The sequence below is a fragment of the Caenorhabditis briggsae genome, assembly GCF_000004555.2.
Source record: "Caenorhabditis briggsae complete genome, chrV, whole genome shotgun sequence".
Taxonomy (NCBI): domain Eukaryota; kingdom Metazoa; phylum Nematoda; class Chromadorea; order Rhabditida; family Rhabditidae; genus Caenorhabditis; species Caenorhabditis briggsae.
The window spans coordinates 6,978,542-7,001,653 of NC_013488.2; the positions used below are offsets into that span (position 1 = coordinate 6,978,542).

A 23,112-nucleotide genomic window follows, 5' to 3' on the forward strand; every position below is an offset into this window, starting at 1 on the left:
CGAAGAATTAAAGTGCCATTTCGTAGCGCCATCTGTGCGCCAATATAGCCAGGTAAGTCTCCAGAATGGCGCAATTCAAAAGTGCCGTCCGTCTCCCGGTTCACCTTGGATCCGCGGAATAAAAAGTGTCAGTTCTTTTTTTCCGGACAGACAAATGGCGCGGATCGGCATGCGGACAAAAAGGATCGTTTTGTATTTCATCTGGAGGAGAAAGAAATGAATTCCATGGCCGTTGGTTTTTTTTTCTATCTTTAATGGTGGGCTTCTATTTAAAAAGTGGTTTGGAATAGAAGGAGAGTGGAAGAAAGAATAGGAGCCAGGGAACATGATTGGGAAATCATATACAATAAAACCTGTAATAGAAGGGCCGTCTAACTTTTAATTGTGACACAATTTATCACGGTTCCTCTTTACAAAAAGTACCCTTTTTCGATGTACCCTTGGATACTGGGCCCGGGAGCTCTGTCTTTCAAAAATCGTCAAAAAGCTGAAAAACTAGGAATTTACAAAAACTTCTGCGAGTGTAAAGTTTTCAATCTAGCTTCGTTTTAGAGCTTTCAAAAGTTTCGAAATGATGGGAATCTCCAGACTCCTGTAAACGGTCAAAATGGCCAAAAATCAATATATTATTGACTGTTATAGTTTTGAAATGACAGTTTGTTCTGAGCCTTCCATTCTTTTTCATTCATTCATTTCAAGTTTTTTTTTTGGACATGAAAAAATAATTTTCTCGAAATTCCGTTCAAAGATGCCCCTCGAGAAGTTGAACTTGTGAGGGCGATGATTGAGGGTGCGGCGCCGCTACCGATTGAGCGCGGGCCACATACTCTAGCTACAAAAAAACTACGAAAAATCTCCTGTCCCCCCACCTTTAATTTCTTTTCCAATTCTTTCCACATTTTCCCGTTTCCTTTTCCCATTCGACCTAGAATTAGAATTCACTTTTTTCACTACCACCCCGTACCCCACAATTCAAACTTTCTCTCCATTTCCACAACCATTCCTTTACAGTTTGGTTAGGTAACGGAGGTACCTGTCGGCGCCTCAATCTTCCGTTTTCACCGCCAATTATCACGTCGTTTTACGAGCATTCCCCTCTATTCGGAAAAAGAAATGGAAGAAGACGTGGTAGCCATCCGAGAACATGATTTATTTGAATTTCAAATGTGGATTCGTTTAGCTGCTAGTTCGAAGTCGCCCGCTGAGTACTGAATCCTCATTTTCGATTCGTTTTTCTGCTAATGGATAGTCGAACGCCAGGCGTTGCTAATAGTGTGCCAATGGATGGTTGATGAGGTGTTCTTCAGTAGATTCTATTTTTGTCTGTATGTCCATATGACAATCCTATGACGGTATATATCGACATTTATGGTCCCCCAAGAATGTGACAAAAGGAAATAAGGGGTGTATTAAGAATGAGATTGAGATGGGATATTTGTAGGCAAGACCTGAGAACATATGGAACATTCGAAAAATGCCTTCATCTGTTGGGCAGGATAATTTAAAATATTTTGCAAAAATTCTGAAAGAATCTGAAGATATCCCGTAAAACCTGTAGTGGAAGATGAACTCGTACTATAAAGGTTGCGCTCAATTATCTGAATTTCTACGCAAGGTAATAAAGACATGTCAACTGATAAAATGTTTGTGATACTGTGATAACCAATTTATCAGTGGTCAACTCTTTCATATTTTCAGCAGGAACTCAGATGAATTGGCTCAAAGTTGAAAGTTAAGTGGGCCCTTCTATTACAGGTTTTACTGTATGTTTTAAAATTGTTCCGTCTGAAAAAATTGTATAATGATTTCAGAAATTATAGACTTTTCGTGTCAACAAATAATTTTTGTAATTTTAGTTTTTCTAGTTCGATCTAGAAATTTTAAAAATAATGTATAGAGCTTAAAATTCTAAATTTTTTAGAGAAGTCTTATTCTTTCCGAGAGGAGAGCCGCTTCAAGAGTCTTATTTTCCGAGTTTTTGAATGTTCTGAAAATATTATAACCCTCTCAAAAAACTTGCCTCACACATTCAAACGGTCCGAGAACATGTCTCTCTTCCTCTCGACGGGGGTAGGGACCACCAACCACCAATATCCTATGTATGCTCAGTCAACACAGAGAAAAGGGTCTTCTCGTCTCTCCCGCCAACAAAATTCAAATGGTCCTCCGGTGAGGACTCTCTTCAAATCCCATGCTCTCTAGACTGGATTGATCCAAATCTATGAGCGAGAGAAACAGAAAGAGGTCACGAAGACATACATTGTCGAGAGCAGAGACGGAGATGGTCCAGCCGCGATATTTGAATTCTCGACGGGGGGAGAAGAGAAGGTTCTATGAGAAATAGACGGGGTGGGAGGATTAGTAGGAAGGAAGGTGTGTTGTGGAAGTTCTAAGGATAGGTGTTTGAAAATTAGTAATGTTTCAAATTAAACATTTTTGAGCTAAGAAGTACAAAGATTCGCATAACAATCTTGTTGCAAATCTTGGTACTTCACCCATAAAACGGTGTGAAAGATTGCTCATCTTCCAGGTCATCAATCGTTCCATGCATGGAAGATATTATCTTGTTATCACGTCGTTCAACATTGATAACAGTGGTTCCTAGCCAATTAGCTATCGTAAACTCATCCTGGGTACCGATAACAATCCAGTCTGAGAACAATCCAACTCTTTTCGAATCCAAAAAACCTGTCACCACTATATCCACAAAGACATTCTGGCCACCCAGAGAAAGGAGTAATCAAAAAGTAATGAACCGCCACTCGATTTGACCCCAATTTCGCGCTACACGGTGCCCCGGTGCCCTGGTGCCCGCCTAGAGAGAAAAAATGAAACAATTGGATTTCGGACGATGGGTGTTCGCTTTCTTTTCACCGCCCATCCAACCATTACTCGAAGGACACCGGTCATTTTCACCACTTTTGCTTTTTGACTTACATTTGCATTTCATTAGGGACACCTTCTCTTTCGTTCTTAAATTCTCTTTATTTTCACCGGAAGACAAAACTGGTTTTTTTTTTTGGAGAAAGGGGGGTTCCAAACAGAAGTATTATTTTTCTAGGTTTTAGTTTTATTCTTGATTTAGATGGGTTGGATTTTCAAGTAACCATTCCAAGTTGATACCCTCTTGCTCATACCAGAATGTTCTTTTGGATGGGTCAGTAAATTTTGACCCAATTTTCATTATTTTCCAAAAGCTCCTGACCCATATTCCTTCATCGAAACATCTGCCTCCCCAGACAGACAAAATCTCAGTTTTCTCATCATCGCTCATTCCTTTGGACACCCTCTCCTTCATAAAACATACTTCCACATTCGGCGCATAATTAGAGAGATCCTTAGTCTTGCACATCTGCTTCTTAGGAGTGTACACATGCTTGCAGACGTAACCCACGCGTACTGTTTGACCAAAATTCTGAGTCTCTTCGAATCTTAGCATCTCTCAAACATCATAGGGTCATAGCAACAGATGGAATGGGGAGGTTGATTGTTGCGCGGGAAAGAGAGGTGTTTTTGACTTAGTGTGGGGGGAAAGTACCCGACGAGGCAGATGGAAAAGGGCAAAGATTATGTAATAGTGAGGGACCGATGGAACTTGGTTTCTCTAGTTGAAAATTTGAACGGGAAAATAAGAATGTGCTCTTTGGATGACATTGAGAACATCTGAACCTCTCCCCCGTGTGTTGTATCTTCTTCGTTTTTTAAGCCTAGTTTTAGAATTCATCCTCAAACGTTCTTCTTGGCATATTCTTTCAAATTTACAACTTACTCTTTTGTAGTATCTTTCGCCCCATAAACCAGGGACCAGCTGTACTAGTTGAACACTAGCTACCGTACCAATCTTGCCACGTGCGCGAACCTTTTGACAATTGCGCAACACCTGTCCTCCATACCCAGAAACTTCTGTCGGCTCAAGCAAAAAAAAAGACGTGGGACCATTGTCTCCCGCGTTTTACGAGACAAAAAGACATGAGATTACAGTCAACACAGCGGGGGAGAGGTGAGATCTCATCTATTGAAAGGGGGCGGACCACCTGGTCCTTTGCCTCCCGGGAACGTTATGTCACTCATTGGCACTCACTCACTCACTCACACTATACTCTGTACTCCCTGTAGGTTGCGCAACATACGTGGGGATCTATTGATTTTTTTTGTTTTTTTGGTGGCAAGGTGTGAATTTGAGATCACAGGAGAGGTGAGTTTGATCTATTACAGCTGGAGTGTCTGTATTCCGATGAACTTCCCGGATGAAGCTAGAATTAACATGGAGAATACAATACGACATTTTCTGTTGAAAATCTTCGATGAACCTGTAATCCAAACGTCCGTCCAAACGTCCGAGACTGTATTCTTGACTTTTCGGTTGTCAATAATTTCATTTAATTCAAGGATTATTTAAGCGTTAAGTTAGATTCCGGTCATCAAAACGTGTTTTTGTGTTTTCGAAATGTTGGTTTTACTCCTACAGTATACTGTGTGAGTATAATAGACTTTTATAGGTTCAAACATTATTTTCTAGGAACCATTTCTAGGCTCACAGAGATCAGTCAATAAGATCTACAAAAACGTATTTTTCAGTTGATTTTTTGGCCATTTTGACCATTTTCAAAAGTCTGGAGCTTGGCTGTCAAGTTTCGATTGCTTTAAAAGTTTTGCAGGGTAAAACAGACTTACTTATATTGAAAACTCTCCATTCCCAGAAATTTTCGGAAATTCCTAGTTTTTCCGATTTCTGAAAGAGCCCCATTCTGGTCCGGTGTTGTACTAAAATATTTTGGAAATTATGTCTTTCAGTTATCGGTAAATAGCTGAAAAATAGGAATTTTCAAAACATTCTGTAAATGTTTTCAATTTAGGTCTGTTTTACAGCCTCCAAAATTTTCAGATTAGTCGGAAACTTGAGGGCTCCGGAAAATGGCCAAAATCGACTGATAAATACGTTTTCATATATCTTATTGACCGGTACTGTATGTACAGTATTGGCCAAAAAGAATGCGTTGACAGGTTAAATGCGTCGAAATGACTGTAACTTGCTTCAAAATAGAGCTAAAGTGTCAAACTTTTTTATAAAATGTAGCAAATAACCCTAGAAAAAATATTCTGAAGCATTTTTACTCAGAAAACGGAAAAAAACTTTTTTGGCTACAAAATTCACTTTTTGGAAAATTTCGGATTTTATGATTTTTTTTGTTTTCAGAAATCTGACGATTATGAATCCATAAAATTAGTTTTGATTTTGATATAAAAAAGTATTTATCATCGTTTTCTATTTTTTGCAAATTTTTGAAAAAAAACCTCCAAAAACCCGAAATTTTCCAAAAAGTGAATTTTGTCGCCAAAAAGTTGTTTTCCATTTTTTGGGAAAAAATGTTTCAGAATATTTTTTTCTAGGGTTATTTGTTACATTTTACAAAAAAGTTTGACACTTTGGCTCTATTTTGAAAAAAGTTACTGTCAAAAAACCTATTAAGTCGACAGTGTCGACGCATTCTTTTTGGCCAGTACTGTAGGTAGACACTGCCCAATTAGTCCCTAACATTCTCAGACGTTCATGTAATCCTAGGAATATCCATCAGATAGAGATTTGCAGTATCTCCATATGTTTTCCATTAAGAACCACTCAATATATCTGTAATGCGCGATGTAATGTAGGTGTTCAGAGGATTAGACCCTACACCTACATGCCTATACACAAAACCATGGTTTGTTTCTTGAATATTATGAAGATGTATTAATGGACACACTGTGGGTCACTTGATACGCTTAGTTTTAGAGTAGTGGGCGAGTTGCGTAAGAAGTTTTAGTTGCATCAGAGACAAACTGACTCTGCTAAGAGGTTTATGATCCTTTCGGATGTGCTGGTCAAGTATGCGGATCCGCATAGTAGATAACTTTGAGGTTTGAAAAATAACTATTTGGAGGTCAGATTTAGCTAGTTTTCCATTGTCGGTTTATGAGAGATGGGAAACTCAAAAATTCTGAAAATTCCAGCCACCCAATTCAACTCGGCAGATGTTTAGGATGCTCTCAAAATCTATGACTCATTCATAAGTCTTCGAACAATTTTAAATCGAGATTGTTTTTCGGAATTTTCTTAACTTTAAAGTTCAACTTTTTCATGATTCAAAACGTGATTTCAGAAAGAAAATCCATGTCTTCTAGGATTCAACTCCAAATTTTCAAATTCCGAACGTTAGGAAGTCTTAAACATCTGGTAGGTGCCAGTTGGCCCGTTTTTTCCTTCTTCACAAAAGTGTAATAACTTTTACAACCAGTCATTCTCCCTTCAGCTCCGCGACAATTCCTATTTATCACCACTTTCTGATCCGTTTTCGACAGCATACCTAACCGATAGAATAACGGAATGTTTATTTACTAAAGTCCTTCTCGACTACCTTATTCTCTTTTTTGACTTGCCGTCTCTTTTTTATGTACAGAGGGAGAGACTCATGAGATATGTCAATTAGGTATTAGATATCTCTCCGCGCAGGGCCCGGAGTGTAACAGAAACAGTAGTAGGTAAAGGTATTTGAATGCCTTCTCCTCTTCATTTGGGGTTTTTGAATAGGGGGTATCTGAAGAGAAATAAGAAGAAGAGGGTCTGGCTCTAATTATATGCGCGTATGTATTATGTATTTGAATTCCGTTAGAAGGACGGGACGGCTGTCCGCAGGGTGGCAATAACCTTTGACGGAGGGCACAGACAATAGAAAATTTGAACGGGTGCGCAAGATGCACACGGGTGGAAGCTGAGAGATGGTCCCTAGGTGTTAGGTCATTGTGAGGGAGGACACTGCTGACACCCAGATCTCTGGGTTTGTCAATAAGAGGGCATCCGGTAAGAGAACATACCGTATTAGACTAGTAGACGTTTCACACCAAGAATTCGGTTTCTGGACTTCATGAAGCTCTTGTAGCTGCTTGAAGTTATGAGCCTCTATTCATGTGTTCAGTGAGGATTTTGATCTGAAACTTTCGATTTTCAAAAATCAAAAGCTAATATCGGCTTGTAAGCTGACCAGAACCTTTTTTTTCTTAATTTTCAAATCTAGGCTATCCCAGTCATAACTCATAAGCACCTGCCACCCGTTGGCCCGAATTCCGGAGCTCTCTTTTTACCCCGTTTCCTTCCATCCCTTCCATCATCGCGCAAACCACACATGTTTTATCTTCCCCCATCCCATCCCCTCGAATATTCAAATGTTCTCCTACCAGCTCTTCCTACTGTGCTCCCCCTTCTGGCTGTCAGCTGTCATCAGTTGTCGCCGTCTCGCTAGCGGACACACTGTCTCGAGCTTCTTATGATAGATTGCATAACTAAGAACGATGGCGGTAAGAAGGCAGGGGTGGAAATGAGCCATTTTGTATTCTTTCGAGGAGGCTGTCTCTATTTTGAAAAAGGAATACAGACGGGAAAGTGTTCCCTGGAGAGGGGTGTCCCCAAAAAGCAGGAGTGATCTTTATGCTTCAGAAATACTGTCAAATTAGAAATCATTTTACGAATTCTTTTGGAAAAGCAGAGATTTGTTGCTGCAACTGTCAACCGTAAACACTCAGAAGCCAACTTTCAGCCCATATATCTCGATTCCTGTAAAAGATATCAAAAAGTGGGTGATTAATAAAATGTTGTTGATATTATGAAAAACATTTTGTCAGTTGATCACTTTTTTATATCTTTCACAGAAACCAAGATATAGGGGCTCTAACTTGGCGGCTTGGGCTTTTTACGAACACAACTGAAAGATATGAGGCTCAAAATACCCTAGCTCTCAGGCCCCCATAATTTTGCCATTTATCGGACGGTTAGAATAGTAACCATTTTTCCAGATTTCTGAACTTTTTTTTCCAAAGACTGTAAGGATTCTAGGAAAGCTCAAAACTGCCGGAACTTCATGCTTGTTAATATTTCAAAAGATCTGCTCAATTTTCAAATCCTTGATATTCAGCTTGTCATTAATGCGGACAACCGCCGCCTATCCATATCCATAAATTCCCATACAACACGGTTCTTTTCAAAAACCTAACCAAACCATCTGCTCTTTTTTCGGTCTGAGGTTTTGAACGGAACTGAACTGGCTTCGGCACCACCAAGCACCCCGTCAGAAATGAGAAATTAGTTAGAGATCGGGAGAATTAGAGAGTTAGACGATCCCTCTGCGATGGGGGGAGTGGCGCCAGCAGCAGATTTGACCTAGTGGCATTGAAAAATTGCCAGAGGCGATTGAAGGGGGAGGGAAATGGTGGCCGATTCGTCTTCTAGTTAGCCATGCCTTTTATTTTGTCTTTTTTAGATTCAAAGTTTTCAAAAGTTGGTTGAGCTGTGGCGGGCACTATGGTGGTACGTAAGCCTTTTGGGTCAAGTTTGCCGAACGCTTTTTTCGGAACGGAAAGTACCAAAACGCAATATTTGTTTGGCGTATATCTCTCTGCAGGTTTTTTGATTGCCCAATGTTTAGTCAAGCTGTAGCTAGATTTAGATTTATAAAGGAACGGAGCGTTTTTCGAGAAAATTGAAAACAACATTTTCCATTTAAACATTCTCCACTAGTACAGTTCTTCACGAATACCAACAGGTTTCCATTATTCGGACCACCACTATTAAGGTCAAAAATAACGTCATTGCCAAGTTGCGTCGTCTTGCGCCATCATCTCCGTACGGGCGGTCTTTTGAATGTGAAGCTTGGTTTTGAATGCGTTGCATACCCATTTTCTACAAGACGTAATATTAATCCGAGCCCGTGGAAGGAGAGTAAAATGGAGCTTTTGCGTCATAAAGGAAAACAGCTGCCTTTTCATACACACATTGCGAGTTCAGGCATTCATCTAATTAAGACATTGAACTCATTAGGTTCGTCTTGCATACCTTGAGAATATAGAATTGAGAATATTGTTCTTCAAAAATCATATTCCTAAACTTTTTGGAAAGTTCTGGTTAGATGGCTTCTTCTCCTGTTCAAAAACTACCACCACCGCCACCACGATTGTAAATCACTCACCACTGCGCCATTCGTCCAAAACTTGATGATCCTTAACGAAACTGGTCCCTCTGTACCTGGAGTAAAGATCCTGGACTTTTGAAGTCCCTCACTTTATATTCTCGTACTCAAATCCAATCCTCTTCGTCTCTTCAACTCAAACACTATTTCCTTTTCTATTAAAAGGGGCATGATGGTGCAACCACGGACCCTCCTCTTCGAGACCGCCCATACTCTCCCTCCGCCTCCAGCCACCCGACTTGTCTCAAGCCTTGTTATCTAATCCTTTTCTCCGTTCCTCTTTTTTTTATAAATTTTCTTTTATCTTTAAAATTGCTTACTGTCTATTCTAATCATCGCATAACTCTCGATAATTTCAGATAGCTCCAAACACGTGGGGAAGGAAAGTTTCGAAAATACTCTAGTGGATTATAAAATGAATAGACCCTTATCACTACTCAACCATGTAGCCTCCGCGCCATCTGGAATCGGTAAGTCGTTTTTTTTGGGATGTGTTGAAAAAAAAATTGAAAAACAAGCGCAAACTTGTATTTAATTCTTCCGTTGATTCACATCAAAAATTTAAAATCCTTGGGTTTTAATCATTCTCAATATACCCTAAACACTCTAATAGAACGCCACCCGGAGCGTCCACTTTGATCCTATATATCTCACTTCTTTTGAGAGATATCAAAAAGTTGTCAACTAATAAAATTTATATCATGATAGCAGCAAGATTTTACTAGTTAATCACTTTTTGATAACTTTCACAGAAAATGAGATAAATACGCTCAAATTTGACGATTCAGGTGGCGTTTTATTGCAGTGTTTACGGTATCTTGTAATCTGAATCCTTTTTTATGGTTCTAGGAATAGTAACAGTTGCCAGTTAAAAGTTTTTGAAAGTAGATAAAAACTTTTTTTGAAATTTCAGAAAAATTAAACTTCATAGAAAATTAAGTTTTAAATAATTCAAAACTCTGAAAATCTATAACTTTTGTCGTCTACTGATTTGTTATTGAAGATTTTCCTATTAAATTTTTCATTTGTCTGGATTCACACCCAAAGTTGTTTTCTTCTGAAAGCCTAATTCTGAAAGTCTAAGTTTTCTGAAATTCTATTACTTTGGTCAAATTTAGGTTTACAAGTAATCTCTTCTTTGCCCATGGTCATATGTACCTCCATTGGCCCTCTATCGACCTCATTCTCTCTGCCACTAAAAGAATTCAAATCATTAGGGTCTCTGATTGCGCATAGCTTGACGCAACATATCATTGCGTATTCGTCTGTCCAAGAGTCCCCCTATTGTTTTTCACTATCCTCGAGAGCACTGACCCTCTTTATATGGTAGAAAAGAATGAGGCACTGAACATTTGGTACCATATACTGTATGAAAAAGAAGTTAGGGTGTAGAAGACAAATTTATATTTTCAAACGGTCTCTATCTATTAATCGGGAGGGTTAGCCGTCGATGTAGCCCCCTTCAATGGAGTAGTAGTTCACGGCCTTGGATTCAAGTGTCAGATAAGCGGAAGACTTCTTCTGGGCCTCTATCCATCAGTAAACCGTCCCGACTGTTGGTTGTAAAATTAAACCGAAAAAAGAGGAATTTTCGGTCAGTAGTAGTAAAATGAATAAGAAGGGTCAGGGACTCTTAATTGCAGAGGGATAGGAGCGTGTGAAAAGATTCTGGAAAAAATGTTTAATTTTCGTAGTTGCCAACTTTTTTGTAAAGAAACAATTTGATAGATCGTTTTCTTAAATAAATTCTAGTGAAGCATTGAATTAGCAATTAATTAATAAGGTTTGAATTCAGATAACGTAAAACCTGTAATAGAAGGGGTCCCGGACTGTTAAGTTTGAGCTCAATTATCTCGATTCCTATGTTAGATATCAAAAAAGTTTCAACTGACAAAATATTTCTGATTTTATGATATATCATCAGTTGAGACATTTTTGGTATCTGTAAGCGAGATAATTCAGCTCAAAGTTAATAATTAAGGGACCCTTCTATTACAGGTTTCAAGGTATTCAAGACTCGTTTGCTTCAAATTTTTTCACGAATTCTGAATGACCAACTTCTAACTTCTACTCACATTTTTCCCTACACGTTCAATCACTTTCCCGAACTATAGAGCCTACTTGAACAACCTCGAATTTTCGGAAACATTATAGACTCTCAGAATATTTATAGCTGTGGGAAAAGCAATAATTATTTGAAACTTTACAGTACTGGTCTTTGAATTTTTTTTCTTTTCTTGCTAAAAGTAAAGTAATCTGAACTTCAATCTGACCTCTTTCTGTCGTGTCTCTTTTTTGAAGTTGAGATTGGGGGGATGCATATCTAAAGTTTATTCAAGTAAGGTGAGAAAAGTAGTTGTAATTGAGACGATGCGGAATGAAGATAGGCATCGCTTTGATAAATTGGCATGTCGAGCAGGCTGGTACCAAGGTAGTTCTTCTCAGTTCTCCGCCTTCCGTGTTCCGAAAGTTAGCCAGTGTACAAGAATTCAAAATTTATGGAATATGTTTACTTTTTATCTTTTTTCTCTTTTCTTCTGGTCAAAGGATACCTTAGCTTCATATAACATAAACATATCTGTCTGTCGTCTCCCTTCCCAACACCTTCCAATATAAACAATTCAAATCTTGGGGCATGGATATAGGAGGAGAATCTAATAGTTTTCTGGTGGACTACTCCGCATGGGTGTCCAATTACAGAGGTCACATTGATACTGTAAAGCAGACCCATCTCGCTTTATCGTCTAAAAGCATCCAACACCTGTCGTCGGGTACTGACGAGACTTTTTTCTCGCGTTTTATGAATTCAATCTGCATTTCAATTCTTTTTTTCTCTTAAAAAAGTGTCCTTTAGAATCGCAGGTGTCCTTCGATTCGTAGAGTTTTTTTGTGTGGTCTCGTCCGACGAGTCTCGGCGACAGAGAGACCAATTCAAATTTCTTCTCTTTAATGTATAGGTATTACTGGTTGGTCCGAATAACACCTGGCGCAATTTCTAACACGACAGCCGGCTCTTTCTATTCTAGTCCTTCTGTACCAGAGGACGATTGCGTAGGATTGCGTTTAAACAACCGGGTGGGAAGCTTGAGTCAATGGATGAGGGTATTGAGGTTTTCATACCAATAGGTCCACTAGGACCATGTCCTAAAGTAGCGAAGTTCCCCAAAATTTAGGTACAGTTGAAACGATGTTTGTGTCCTTCCCAGAATGCCCATTTCCGTTATAATCGAGTTCCCACCATAACCAAAAGGTTCCCCCAAATATCAAACTCATCAAATTTTTGAATTCTATCGTTTACTATGGGAACTTTTTACACATTAAAAGAAAGGTAGATGACCGAGGGTTACGACCGGTCAAGTTGCGCAACATCGACCCGACGTTTACAAAGTTTTTGCTTCTGATGCTTCTTAGGCTTATATCTCTTTCTATCTGTCAAATAAATTCTCAAAGTGTGGGTTGGGATATATCTCTCATTTTGTGTTTTGTTTGCATTTTCCAGGTGCGTAGAAATACGGCAGAATTATTGTTCGGTACCACTTGAAACACGACAAACAATAATATTGAAAGAGTCGGACTAAATTATATGAACCTGGTTGTAAACGGTCCGAATGGAAAGAACAGTAAATTTTATTGATGTGAAGATGTTCGTGAACCTTCATCTTCTTTAGTTAATAAAATATCGTAAATGGTAAGCGGAAGAGAATTAGGTCTCATTTAAGACTATCCATAAACTATAGGTGAAGATAATATCTGAGCTTTTGTTGTGAGGTATTTTTTTATATTTAAAAACCTTTCTTGGGAAATTCAGAATTTTAAGAATTTTTGTTTTTTAATCATTTTTTCAAAATCCCAACTTTGCAAAGTTTAGAGATTTTCGCTAAGCGATTTTACAGATTTTCAAGAACAATTTTCGATAATTCAGAGATTTTAATTTTTTTTGAAAAAAATATCTGAAAAAACTTTTTTCAAAACTCCGACTACTGTAGTCGTTCCAAGACGCGCATAAGTTTCAGATTCAAATTCCCACCATAAATCTTTTTAAAGGCGCATATCGTGTGTGTCTCTCCGCGAATTTTATTTTTCTCTTGCTAATTTTGTTCCTAAATTTCTGTAATTTTTTCCCTTTAAATCGATCGATATTTACTCGAGCACACAGTCTGATGAGTAAATCAAATCTGACTGGACAGTCGTTCTGCTGATCCTTTGAGACCATTGTCAAGATTTCTTGAGAACATGGGCAATCGCCATCAAAGAACACAGAACATAAGAAGATTTCCATCTTGCCAAGAGCAAATTCTTCTGCGATTCTGCGAGATAGTGGTCATTCTGTTCGTCACATGGCGTGGGAGCTAATGGCTGAGCAAATATTGTATCAGGGCTGAGAACTAGCTAGAAAATCTGAAAATATTTTGGGAAAAAAGTGGAAACGACTTCCACTAAACACTCTATTTATTTAGTTAAGCATCTTTTGTCATGCTATTCTCGTTGAAATTCTAAATCTCGGCAGCTGTAAGTACACTTCTGAAACCTAAACAAGCCTATTCTTCTCGATTCGCGCTATCGAATCGTTCCGATTCTTTCTTGACTTGACGTTATCGAATCGCTCCGATTCTCTTAATCTTTGTTCTTTGAATCCATTGCTCTCATCTGCCTACGATTATCTAGACCTTCTTTCCCAGGAGCCAGACCTCCTTTCCCAGGAGCCAAGCCATGGGCGGAGATATTGGCACCACGCCCTCTGCAGTGAGACCCTACGCTCTAGTCGTAGCATTCATTCATCCCATTCATTCGTCCCATTCATTCGCGCATCATTTTCTTCTGGCAAAAAACGATGATTCGTGTACATCGTCTCTAAATGTTCTGCCATTTTCGAATATGTTCCTTTTAAAATATACTGTATATTTCGAAGGAAAATTCGTCGCGACATAAATATTACTTTTAGCAATAATCTTCCCTTTTTATGCTTTACGATTCCACCTCGATCCTCTATAAAACCCGATTTTCAGACGCAATGATGTGCGACGATGACTCGACTTCGCGCGATTCGGGATTCTCCGAGCCGATGGACGAGAACACGCCAGTGTGTTTCAAGTCGCTGTCGGAAGGACTGGTAAGAAGCTCATAAGAATATCGAAATTCTAAGGCCATTCAGTTTTTGCAGGAGCACATCCATGTCGGAGAAGTAGCTGAAGAATCCACGATTCGGAGCCCATCGAGACAGCAGAAAAAGTGCCAAAAAGTTCTAAAATCTTCGTCGAGGTGAGAATTTTTTTTGATCTACCATTTCTTCGACTGCCCGCGTTTTTCGACGATTGATTTTCTCGTTTGCACCTCTTTCTCACCTTTCCCTAGCACCCCCTTTTGCACCATTTTCCTTGCCTTGCTCCTTCAAAAATGCTAAATTTTATGCGATTCCAGCCGCCGCCTGTTCCCCCTCACGTCTTCCGAAGCTCTCGCCATCCGCAACACGAATCTTCCTGAGCAGCCAAGTCGAAAGCGGTCAATAATTATGAGCGACGATGAGAAGCGGCAAAACCACAAGAAAAGCGTATCAGCATTTGCTTATGTGCAAAAATGCCAAGAGATTAAATCCAAAGAATCCAGCTACGCGGAATCCGAAGAAGGCACCGACGAAGCCGATGTAAATAGAATGGAGGGTGATTACGTGGAAAATGCTAAAACCAGCTCAATGCTGGACGACATTCTTGGATGTATTCGTCATCAGCAGCTACAACCAGTGTATTCCTCACTACCATCGTTGCCTTCTGCGTCTGCGTCTGCGGATGCTTATGTGCAAAAATGCCAAGAGATTAAATCCAAAGAATCCAGCTACGCAGAGTCTTCCCCATCGGCGTCATCCGAAGCCTCCTCTTCCGAAGCCTGCTCATCTGCGTCAGGATCAGCTTCTCGTTCGTTCGCGCTGCCAAAGGTAAAGGCTAAGCGCAAACTGAAAACTAGTCAAACGACGCCAAATGTGGAAAATGTGGAAGAGGAAGAAGAAGTCGATAACGCCCATCCGACAGTCAAATATCACCTCGAGACGCTCAACGAAAAATGTTTCACTTCGTACCGCCTGATTGGTCGCAAAACTCTGATAGGACTGATAAACAATATGACTGATGAAGAATTCAACAAAAAATATATTCTTATCGATTGTAGATATCCTTTCGAGTACGAAGCAGGGCATATTAAGGTGAGAAGAATCCTACATTTTGTAGCTAAATTCTTATTTTTCAGCACGCTATCAACTGCTACGATACAGAAGAAGTGGGAAAGCATTTCTATCAAGGAGAGGGAAAAAAGGAAGCTTTCCACGAAAGGGTGCCAATTTTCTACTGTGAATTTTCGCAAAAAAGGGGTCCGAAGATGGCGAGCGCTCTTCGCGCACTCGATCGAGCTCAGAACGACTATCCGAAGTGTCATTTCGCGGAGTTGTACGTGCTCTATCAAGGATATCGAAAGTTTCATCAGTTTGTTGAAGCGGAGGGCATTTCGGTGAGTAACGAGCATTAAAAATCTGATGCCTGTAAGCCTTGTTGTAAATTTTCCAAATTAATTTTTTCGCGTTTTTTTTCGATGGAATGCAAGCAGCGTTGAGTAGCGATTCAGAAGCTCAATCATAAGCATTCGCGTCTAGACTAATGCTGAATTGCCGTATTATTGTTTTCCGAAAAAATTGGAGTTGAGACGCAGACAAGACAGTTAATCAGACAGTTATTTAATTGATCAATTTAATCAGACAGTTAACCAGACAGTTAATCGAAATATTTCTCTGCGTCTCCACCGAATATGCGCTATTTAGGCTTGTCGCTTCGAGTGCCTACCGTATTCAGATTGCAAAGACTGCAAAATCTCGCTCCAATTTTTTCGCACAACAATAGTAGTAATATTCTTGTCCGGCGCCGATGAACCTTCTGGCCGGAAATTTCTTTAAAGGCGCATAGCCGTCCCTGAAGAGAAAACGAGAGAAAACGGCTACGCTTTTTCACAAATAAACTCGTACGCTTTTAATGTACTTCGGAATTATTTTATTTAGTTTCTCTACTTTATAAGGAAATTCCGCTGACTATTCATGAGAATCTGAAGAATTTCGACGAAAACAAGCAAAAATCTTAGAGGAATAGGCAAAAAGTCAGGAAAATTGGCAAAAAGTCTTAGGAAAATAGGAAAAAATATAATAATCTCGGAGTACTGTATCAAAGGCGCATAAAATTTTATTGTGAAAACTGGAGCTGTTTTCTCTTCAGCACCGGCTATGCGCCTTTAAATAAATATTCGGCCACAACATCGTGGACAAGAATAATATTACAGTATGTTTTGCGTTCGAGCGCATTTACACGACGTTCCGAGAAAAAATACAAAAACAGGCTTCAGAAACTGTGCGCTATAATTGAAATCTGATGTTTAATTTTTCTCGATTTTCAGGATCTGTGTCACCCGAACAACTACGTTGAAATGAACGATAATCGGTTTAGTACGGAGCTCAAAAAGTACACGCAACACAAGAAGAAGAAGAACCTCCCGACACGTCGAGTGAGTTCGCGAAAACTCTCTGAAGATCAAAAAGACGGCGAGAAGGCGACGACGTCGAAAGAACGAGATGGCTCCGTTGCCGGAACTTCTGATGACGCTGAAGCGCGATCGCTCAACGCCAATAATCGAACCCCTCAAGTGCCACGTACATCCTATTCACGAAGGAATTTGTTCACGATTGCACAAGAATCACCGACGAACTTCGACCGACAGAAATTGCCAAGTCGTAATGATGGGCTGAAGACGCCATCGCCTGCCAAACCATCTAGTTTCCCCCTATTATAGCAAAAATTGTGCCATTCTAGCTGCTTCCTTGAAAATCTCTTCTATCTCAAAATCCCAAAATTCTTTCAACTGTGTCTATCTACTATCTACTCTTCTGTCTCTCAAATCTTGTCTGATGCTACCTTGCTATCCCATATTACTGTTTCTTTGCGGTTTTACCCTATCTGATCCCTGTGTGTTTCCATTGTCCCCTGGGTTTAGGATTTCGGGCTAGAACACACACTTTGACTTTTCACTAGGCGTTAACTTTACTCTCCCCCATTCGCTGTTGACCAGTGCTAAAACCAAAAAAGAACACGGTTAGACTGTAAGAAGATTAGATTTTTTTGTTTCCTGAACCTTTAAATTTCCTATTTCACTTTTAAAGTATTTGACAATTTGATTGACTGTAACTCTTCTCATGTGCAATATTCCCAAAACTTCCCTGTACCATTTTGAAACCCAATTTCCAAAGATTTTGCTACTTCCGAAATTTACAGTCAATTACAATTGATCTAAGAATCATCGCTCTTTCTGTAATTTGTTATATACTTAATTTTCGGATTTATACTCACCTTAATATCGGCCTATTTGTGACCCATTATTTTTAAGAAGAAAAAACTTATGATTGCAATCAAATAAAAAACAACAAGTCTCCAATATTTTTTTTTCCTTCTTTTTACCCTTCAGACCAATGACCATCGTTGTTATTTTTCGTCAATTTCGCCGGACACGACTGATAAGGAGGCAGTTCCAGTTTTTCGGTACCAGTATATAAGGAACACAGGGATGAAGAATTTAAGATTCGGAAAATAATGAAATTGATCCTAATTCTTTTTGTTGCTATTCTGGCACTGGTCGCCGCGAAGCCCCATCCTGGCTATGGAAGACCGTCGTATGGAGGAGGAGGTGAGCTCAATTGGAAGCCACGTGGCAAGCAAGTACAACTCTATGGTTGAATTTAGAAAAATTGGCACCTGAAAATCTCTCGGGCAGCGCCTGTGTCGATTTACGAGGCCCCGCCCCAAAATCCGATACTGTACCGAGCGAAATTAACTTTTGTGAATTTAGTGAGATCTTATGAACCGAAATTGGAGGATTCGGTAGAAATGTGATCGCTATTGTTCTTCTCCGAAGCCGATGAACCTTCTGGCCGAAAATTTTTTTACAGGCGCATAGCCGGTCCTGAAGCGAAAGAGCTACTATTTTTGCAAATAAATTCGTGCGCCTTTAATACAGTAGTTCGGAATTATTTTATTTTCGACCCATTTTAGGCTGGTTTTCTACTTTATAAGAAAAAACAGCTGATTATTAATGAGAACTTGAAAAGTTTTAACGAAAACAAGCAAAAATCTTAGAAAAATAGGTAAAAATAACGTAATTCCGAAGTACTGTATCAAAGTCGAATAAATTTAATTGTAAAAACCGTTGACATTTTCTCTTCCGGCTAAATACACGCATTTAAATACATTTTCGGCCACAAGGTTCATCGGAGCCGGACAAGAGCAATAGCGTCCGAGCACATTTACAAGACGTTCTGAAAAAATCACTGTGTATTATATATATATATATATATATACACGATAATGTGTTCAGGAGACTTCGGTGACGGTGGTAGCGGTGGACAATGGGGTCAGCAGTCGTCTTCATTCCAACGAAGCCAAAGTTCTGGTGGATTCCAGAATAGTGGCGGCGGATTCCAAGGAGGAATGGGACCCGGTGGAGGCGGAGTATGGGGCAGAAAATAATTGTTTGTGTTCAAAATCAATATGAAATAAACTTTTATATCAACGGCCATTATATCACAAATTAGTCGTTCAAAATAGCCGCAACTGTCTGAGACTGTTGGATATAGTTGCTTCCCAATTGAATACTTTGAGTGGACTTTACCAATACTCCAATGGCATGTTGACTTTTGGTGATCGATGGAAGAGAGCTAACCAGCTTTTGCAACTCACGGTTTTTCTGTTGAACGGTTTGGAAAAGTTGCGGAGAATTATCAATTGGATCGCTTCCTTCTATAGAAGCCCCGAAAGCGGTTAGAGCAGATGAGAGCTTTCCTTCGATTTCGCCGATTTTAAAGGCAATTTCCTGACACTCTGTAGTTTTCGGATTCCTGGTTTCTTGTTGATCACGGATTCTGCTTACTGCAGTTCGCAGGGTCTCAATACTGTGGTATAAGTTTCGTTCCACAACCTCAAAGTTGTTTCATCTACTATTATAGTTTTGTTCAAACATACCTTGATAACATTCAAAAGTTTTGGTGGTGCTGGTTTTCCTTTTCGAAGACTGAGGGCATGCCTTTCCATGCTAGTCACACCTCTTGAAACAGCAAGTGCAGCGTCTCTTGTATTGGAAACAGAATCAGCGAAATTGTTCTCGGTGACGTCTTCCACTGCAGCAAGCGCCACTTCATTTCTTGTAGCTTGAGCGAACGCTGTAATGGCTGCCATAGTTTGCCCATGAGCTATTTCGTTCTTTTCCCGTTTCAATTGGAGATTAGCTGTTTCTTGGGTGTGCTTCTCCATATCCAAAGCATGCTGTTTTTGGACTTCCATTTTTTTTTCATGATACTCCTTGCGATCGTCGTTCAACTTGGTTTGCAGTTCTTCTTTCTGAATTTTTTGCTCTTGGTATTTCCTTGGTTAAAATCTTGCAAAAATCTTACCTTTCCCTTTAAAGCGGTCACTTTTTCTTCAGCTTTCTGTTCAGTCTCAGCTGTTTCTCTCTTTGTTCTGGTAATCAAATTTTGGTGATCCGTAACTCGGTTTTTGATTTCAGCCTGATTGAAATTTCTTTGCTTGTCCAGTACATCACTTCCTTCCTTGATCACATCCTTCAAATTCTGATCTTGGTTTTTCTGCAGTTGGTCCGCTCTATCCCGATTAGCCTCTTGGATTTTCCTTTGATGGTCCAGGAGCGTCTGAAAGCAATTGCCATGTAACCCATATTTAGTGTGAAACACACTCTCATATTCTCATCTTGCCGCTTATCTTCCGCTTCCATTCGTCTATCCTCTCTCTCCGCCTGTTCTCTTTTTTGCCGTATTATTGCACTCATAAGCTCTTGTTGAGCATTCCTTTCCTGTTGGCGTTGGGCTTCAGCTTGGCGTTCTGCCTCTGCCAACACTCGGGCTTCTTCTTCGCAATCGTCTTTATACTAAAAACTAACAGTTTTGGAATTGATGGTTTCTGAGAAAGAACTTACTCCCATGCTTGGTATAACAACTGGAATATGTAAAGTTTCCAATCTGAAAAGGTAAATGTTGCCTTGTGGGGTTATTCAGCTAAGTAAAAAACCTGGTTTTTAACTGGCAAAAAAGGTAAACGACCTAGTTGTTTACCTTTTTTGCTAGGTTGTTTACCTTTTTTTGCCGGTAAAAAACCAGGTTTTTTACCTAGCTGAATAATCCCATTAATTGTCGATAACAATAAAATGAAAAATTGATCTAGAAACAATATGGGTTACAATACGAAACTCAAGATTTCAAAAAAATTTTTCTAAAAGTTATAATTGTTAATACTCCAATTATTGGAGTCCAATACTTTTATACACAATAAGGGTGAGGAAGACTGAGGAAGAAACATCGTAAACAACTACATATTTCTCACTCTAAAATTTTATTCGTTGGTCTTCTTCACTCATAGATAACACTTGCTTCTACGTATTGGGAAATATTATAAGGAAGGAGTTTCAAAAACGATTACCTGCAAAACTGACATAACTTTGCAAAAGGAACTACCTGGTTGTTTTCACATAAAAAGTTTGCTTATAAGGAATTCTGGAAAGTGGTCTGTATTTATATTATCTCTTGGTCTGAAAGTTTTAGACATATAGGAAAGAATCTTTAAGAAAAAGGAAAAAGAGAAAAGTTCTCTTTTTTGTTGAAAACTTTTAACCACAACTTTCCTAATACCGTTCAATTTTTGGATTCTTAGTTTTTTCAGTTATTTGCAATTTCTGAAAGAATCCTATTTTTCACGTTTTCCATACCAAATAGACAAAAAAAATGGTCTCCTCAGAAATCGGCAGAAATATGAAAAACAAGGAATTTTAAAAAATTCTGTGAATGCAAAGTTTTCAAACTAGCTTTGTTTCAACCCTTCAAAATTTTGGAATTGATCGGTAACTTCGGAAATAAGCTCTAGACTCCTGAAAATGGTCAAGATGGCCAAAAATCAACTGAAAATTATTTTTTTTATCATTTTGACTAGTATATGACCGCTCGGTTTAAAAATAAAAGTTAAATGAAAACAATAGGGATTTAATGCATTTTCAGTGGAAAACAGGTCAGTGGACTCTAAAAATGGGTTACCCATTGCGGTATCAATTTCAAATTTATCATACCTTTTGAGAAATTGTTTTATTTTTTAGCAAATTTTTTTCTATTACGTTACCACAGTGTTGAGGAAGAATACGCCACCACAGTGTTGAGGAAGAATACATATAATTAACAGTTTCAGATAAAAATACAACTTTATTTCCAGATTCCAAAAAAAGTTAATTATCCTCCATATCCGTATCCACCGCCTCCCATTCCTCCACCATTAAATCCGCCACCGTTCTGGAATCCTCCGGACATTTGGCTCTGTTGAAAGGCAGATGATTGAGATCCCCATTGACCACCGCCACCGAAATCACCTGAAATTTTTTAAACAAAAAATTTAGCTTTCTTTATTTTGGTTCTATCTGTTGTGGCTCTACATAGTGGCTGGCACCAATCAGAAGCTACTGGCGACAGAATATAACTGAATCAAAGAAGCATAACTAACCTCCTCCTCCATAACTAGGCCTTCCGTACCCTGGATGGGGCTTAGCATAGACAATTGCCAGGATGGCAAGAATCAAAACAAAGATTTTCATGATTACTGTCAGAACTTCTACCGGTCAGGTCATTTATAGTCTCCGTTGGGAAAAAAACAGGATAATCTTATCACCTTCATTTTTGTGTTCTTCAGACAATAACATGTTGAAATTTTTGTTTGAAATTCAGTAGAGATAATCAGTGATCATAAAATATTTTGATAACCGCTGGATTTTAGGACTGGACAACTTTTTCATATTGGACAATAATTATGTCGTTAAGATAAAAAAAATTCTTCTGATTTGAAAAAGCGATCTGAAAAAAAACAATTTTGATAAACTTTTGTCGCCACTAGACAGAAGTTGATTCACTTTCTGGTTTCTAAAAATGTTCACATTTCGACGACTGACTCATCTCTTCCTACTTCGCCTAATAGTACTTCCAGCTTCTCACACTTCCGACGTATTCCTCTAAATTCAAAAACTGAATCACTTCCGCAATTCGACAAATGACGTTTTGAAGTCAACCAAGAGAACAAAAACATACGATCAATGTCTATCTCTCACTTATCAGTGACCGTCTGCGTCTCCATTTCAACAACACTATTATCTCGCGGAACGTCTTCTCTTGTGACCCATAGTCGGTCACTCTTCAGATGAAGTTACACAGTTTCTGTGATTGAAACCGTTAGATTGATAAGAGGGGTATATAAACAGAAGATGTCTCTCGGAAAATTCATCACCTTTTTCGGTTTTCTGTTTTAATCATCATGAAGGTTCTTGCTATTCTTCTCGCTATCGTCGCTGTCGCCGTCAATGCCTATCCAGGAGGATACGGAAGACCATCTGGAGGATATGGGCCACCATCTGGAGGTTAGTAGACATTTCCAGTACCATACTAAAACTAATATTTTCCAGGATATGGAGCTCCAGGAGGTGGATATCAAAACCAAGGAGGATTCGACGGTGGTGCTCAATTTGGAGACCAAGGTGGATTCCAAGGAGGACCAGGAGGATTCAATCAAGGAGGTTTCAACCAGGGAGGATTCAATCAGGGAGCTGGATTCCAAGGACAATTCGATCAACAAGGAAGATAAATATATCGGGTTCTATGACATGTACATCAGATTTTGATGGATATTATTTTTATAATAAAGTCTTGAAACTGGATATTATGTTCATCATATATTGGAAGCATACATGTCGACGGGCCGATTCCGAACCGGCACAGGCCAGCTGATAACTCGCTTCAAATATTAAATTGTGAGAAAAACATCATATAAAATGATAGAGCTCGGAGAGCACTACAACCTACAATGGGAATCAATTGGCTTCAAAAGCGGTATTTTGGTCCGGTCCGGCATTTTTCAGCCGGCCGAAGATTTTTGCTCCAGTCCGGCTATTTAATGTAGGCCCCGCACCCGGTTATTTACTGAAATGCTGGCCATTTCGATGTTGTAGAGCTTGCCAAGCTCTATTAACTGCTATGTCGTTCTGCGCATAATTTCAATTTTGA

General features: G+C 39.2%; 5 protein-coding genes across 5 annotated transcripts; 3 read left to right on the top strand and 2 right to left on the bottom strand.

The window, feature by feature from the left end:
• Positions 1-14,007: 14,007 nt before the first annotated feature.
• CBG06594 lies at positions 14,008-16,814 on the top strand (the record flags this gene model as incomplete). Its single annotated transcript, XM_045237214.1, has 5 exons — positions 14,008-14,106; positions 14,158-14,255; positions 14,415-15,189; positions 15,234-15,491; positions 16,422-16,814. 5 exons carry the CDS (start codon positions 14,008-14,010, stop codon positions 16,812-16,814), a joined length of 1,623 nt encoding a protein of 540 aa, XP_045093250.1.
• Positions 16,815-17,608: 794 nt separating this feature from the next.
• On the top strand, positions 17,609-18,541 carry CBG06595 (the record flags this gene model as incomplete). Its single annotated transcript, XM_002647467.1, has 2 exons — positions 17,609-17,702; positions 18,390-18,541. 2 exons carry the CDS (start codon positions 17,609-17,611, stop codon positions 18,539-18,541), a joined length of 246 nt encoding a protein of 81 aa, XP_002647513.1.
• A 61-nt stretch (positions 18,542-18,602) lies between these two features.
• Positions 18,603-20,006, bottom strand: CBG06596 (the record flags this gene model as incomplete). Its single annotated transcript, XM_002647468.1, has 5 exons — positions 18,603-18,989; positions 19,034-19,408; positions 19,462-19,716; positions 19,761-19,952; positions 20,001-20,006. The coding sequence occupies 5 exons, from the start codon at positions 20,004-20,006 to the stop codon at positions 18,603-18,605; spliced, it is 1,215 nt and encodes a 404-aa protein (XP_002647514.1).
• A 1,291-nt stretch (positions 20,007-21,297) lies between these two features.
• Positions 21,298-21,656, bottom strand: CBG06597 (the record flags this gene model as incomplete). Its single annotated transcript, XM_002647469.1, has 2 exons — positions 21,298-21,434; positions 21,566-21,656. The coding sequence occupies 2 exons, from the start codon at positions 21,654-21,656 to the stop codon at positions 21,298-21,300; spliced, it is 228 nt and encodes a 75-aa protein (XP_002647515.1).
• A 710-nt stretch (positions 21,657-22,366) lies between these two features.
• CBG06598 lies at positions 22,367-22,693 on the top strand (the record flags this gene model as incomplete). The annotated part of the gene is made up of 2 exons (XM_002647470.1): positions 22,367-22,469; positions 22,515-22,693. The coding sequence occupies 2 exons, from the start codon at positions 22,367-22,369 to the stop codon at positions 22,691-22,693; spliced, it is 282 nt and encodes a 93-aa protein (XP_002647516.1).
• Positions 22,694-23,112: the final 419 nt, after the last annotated feature.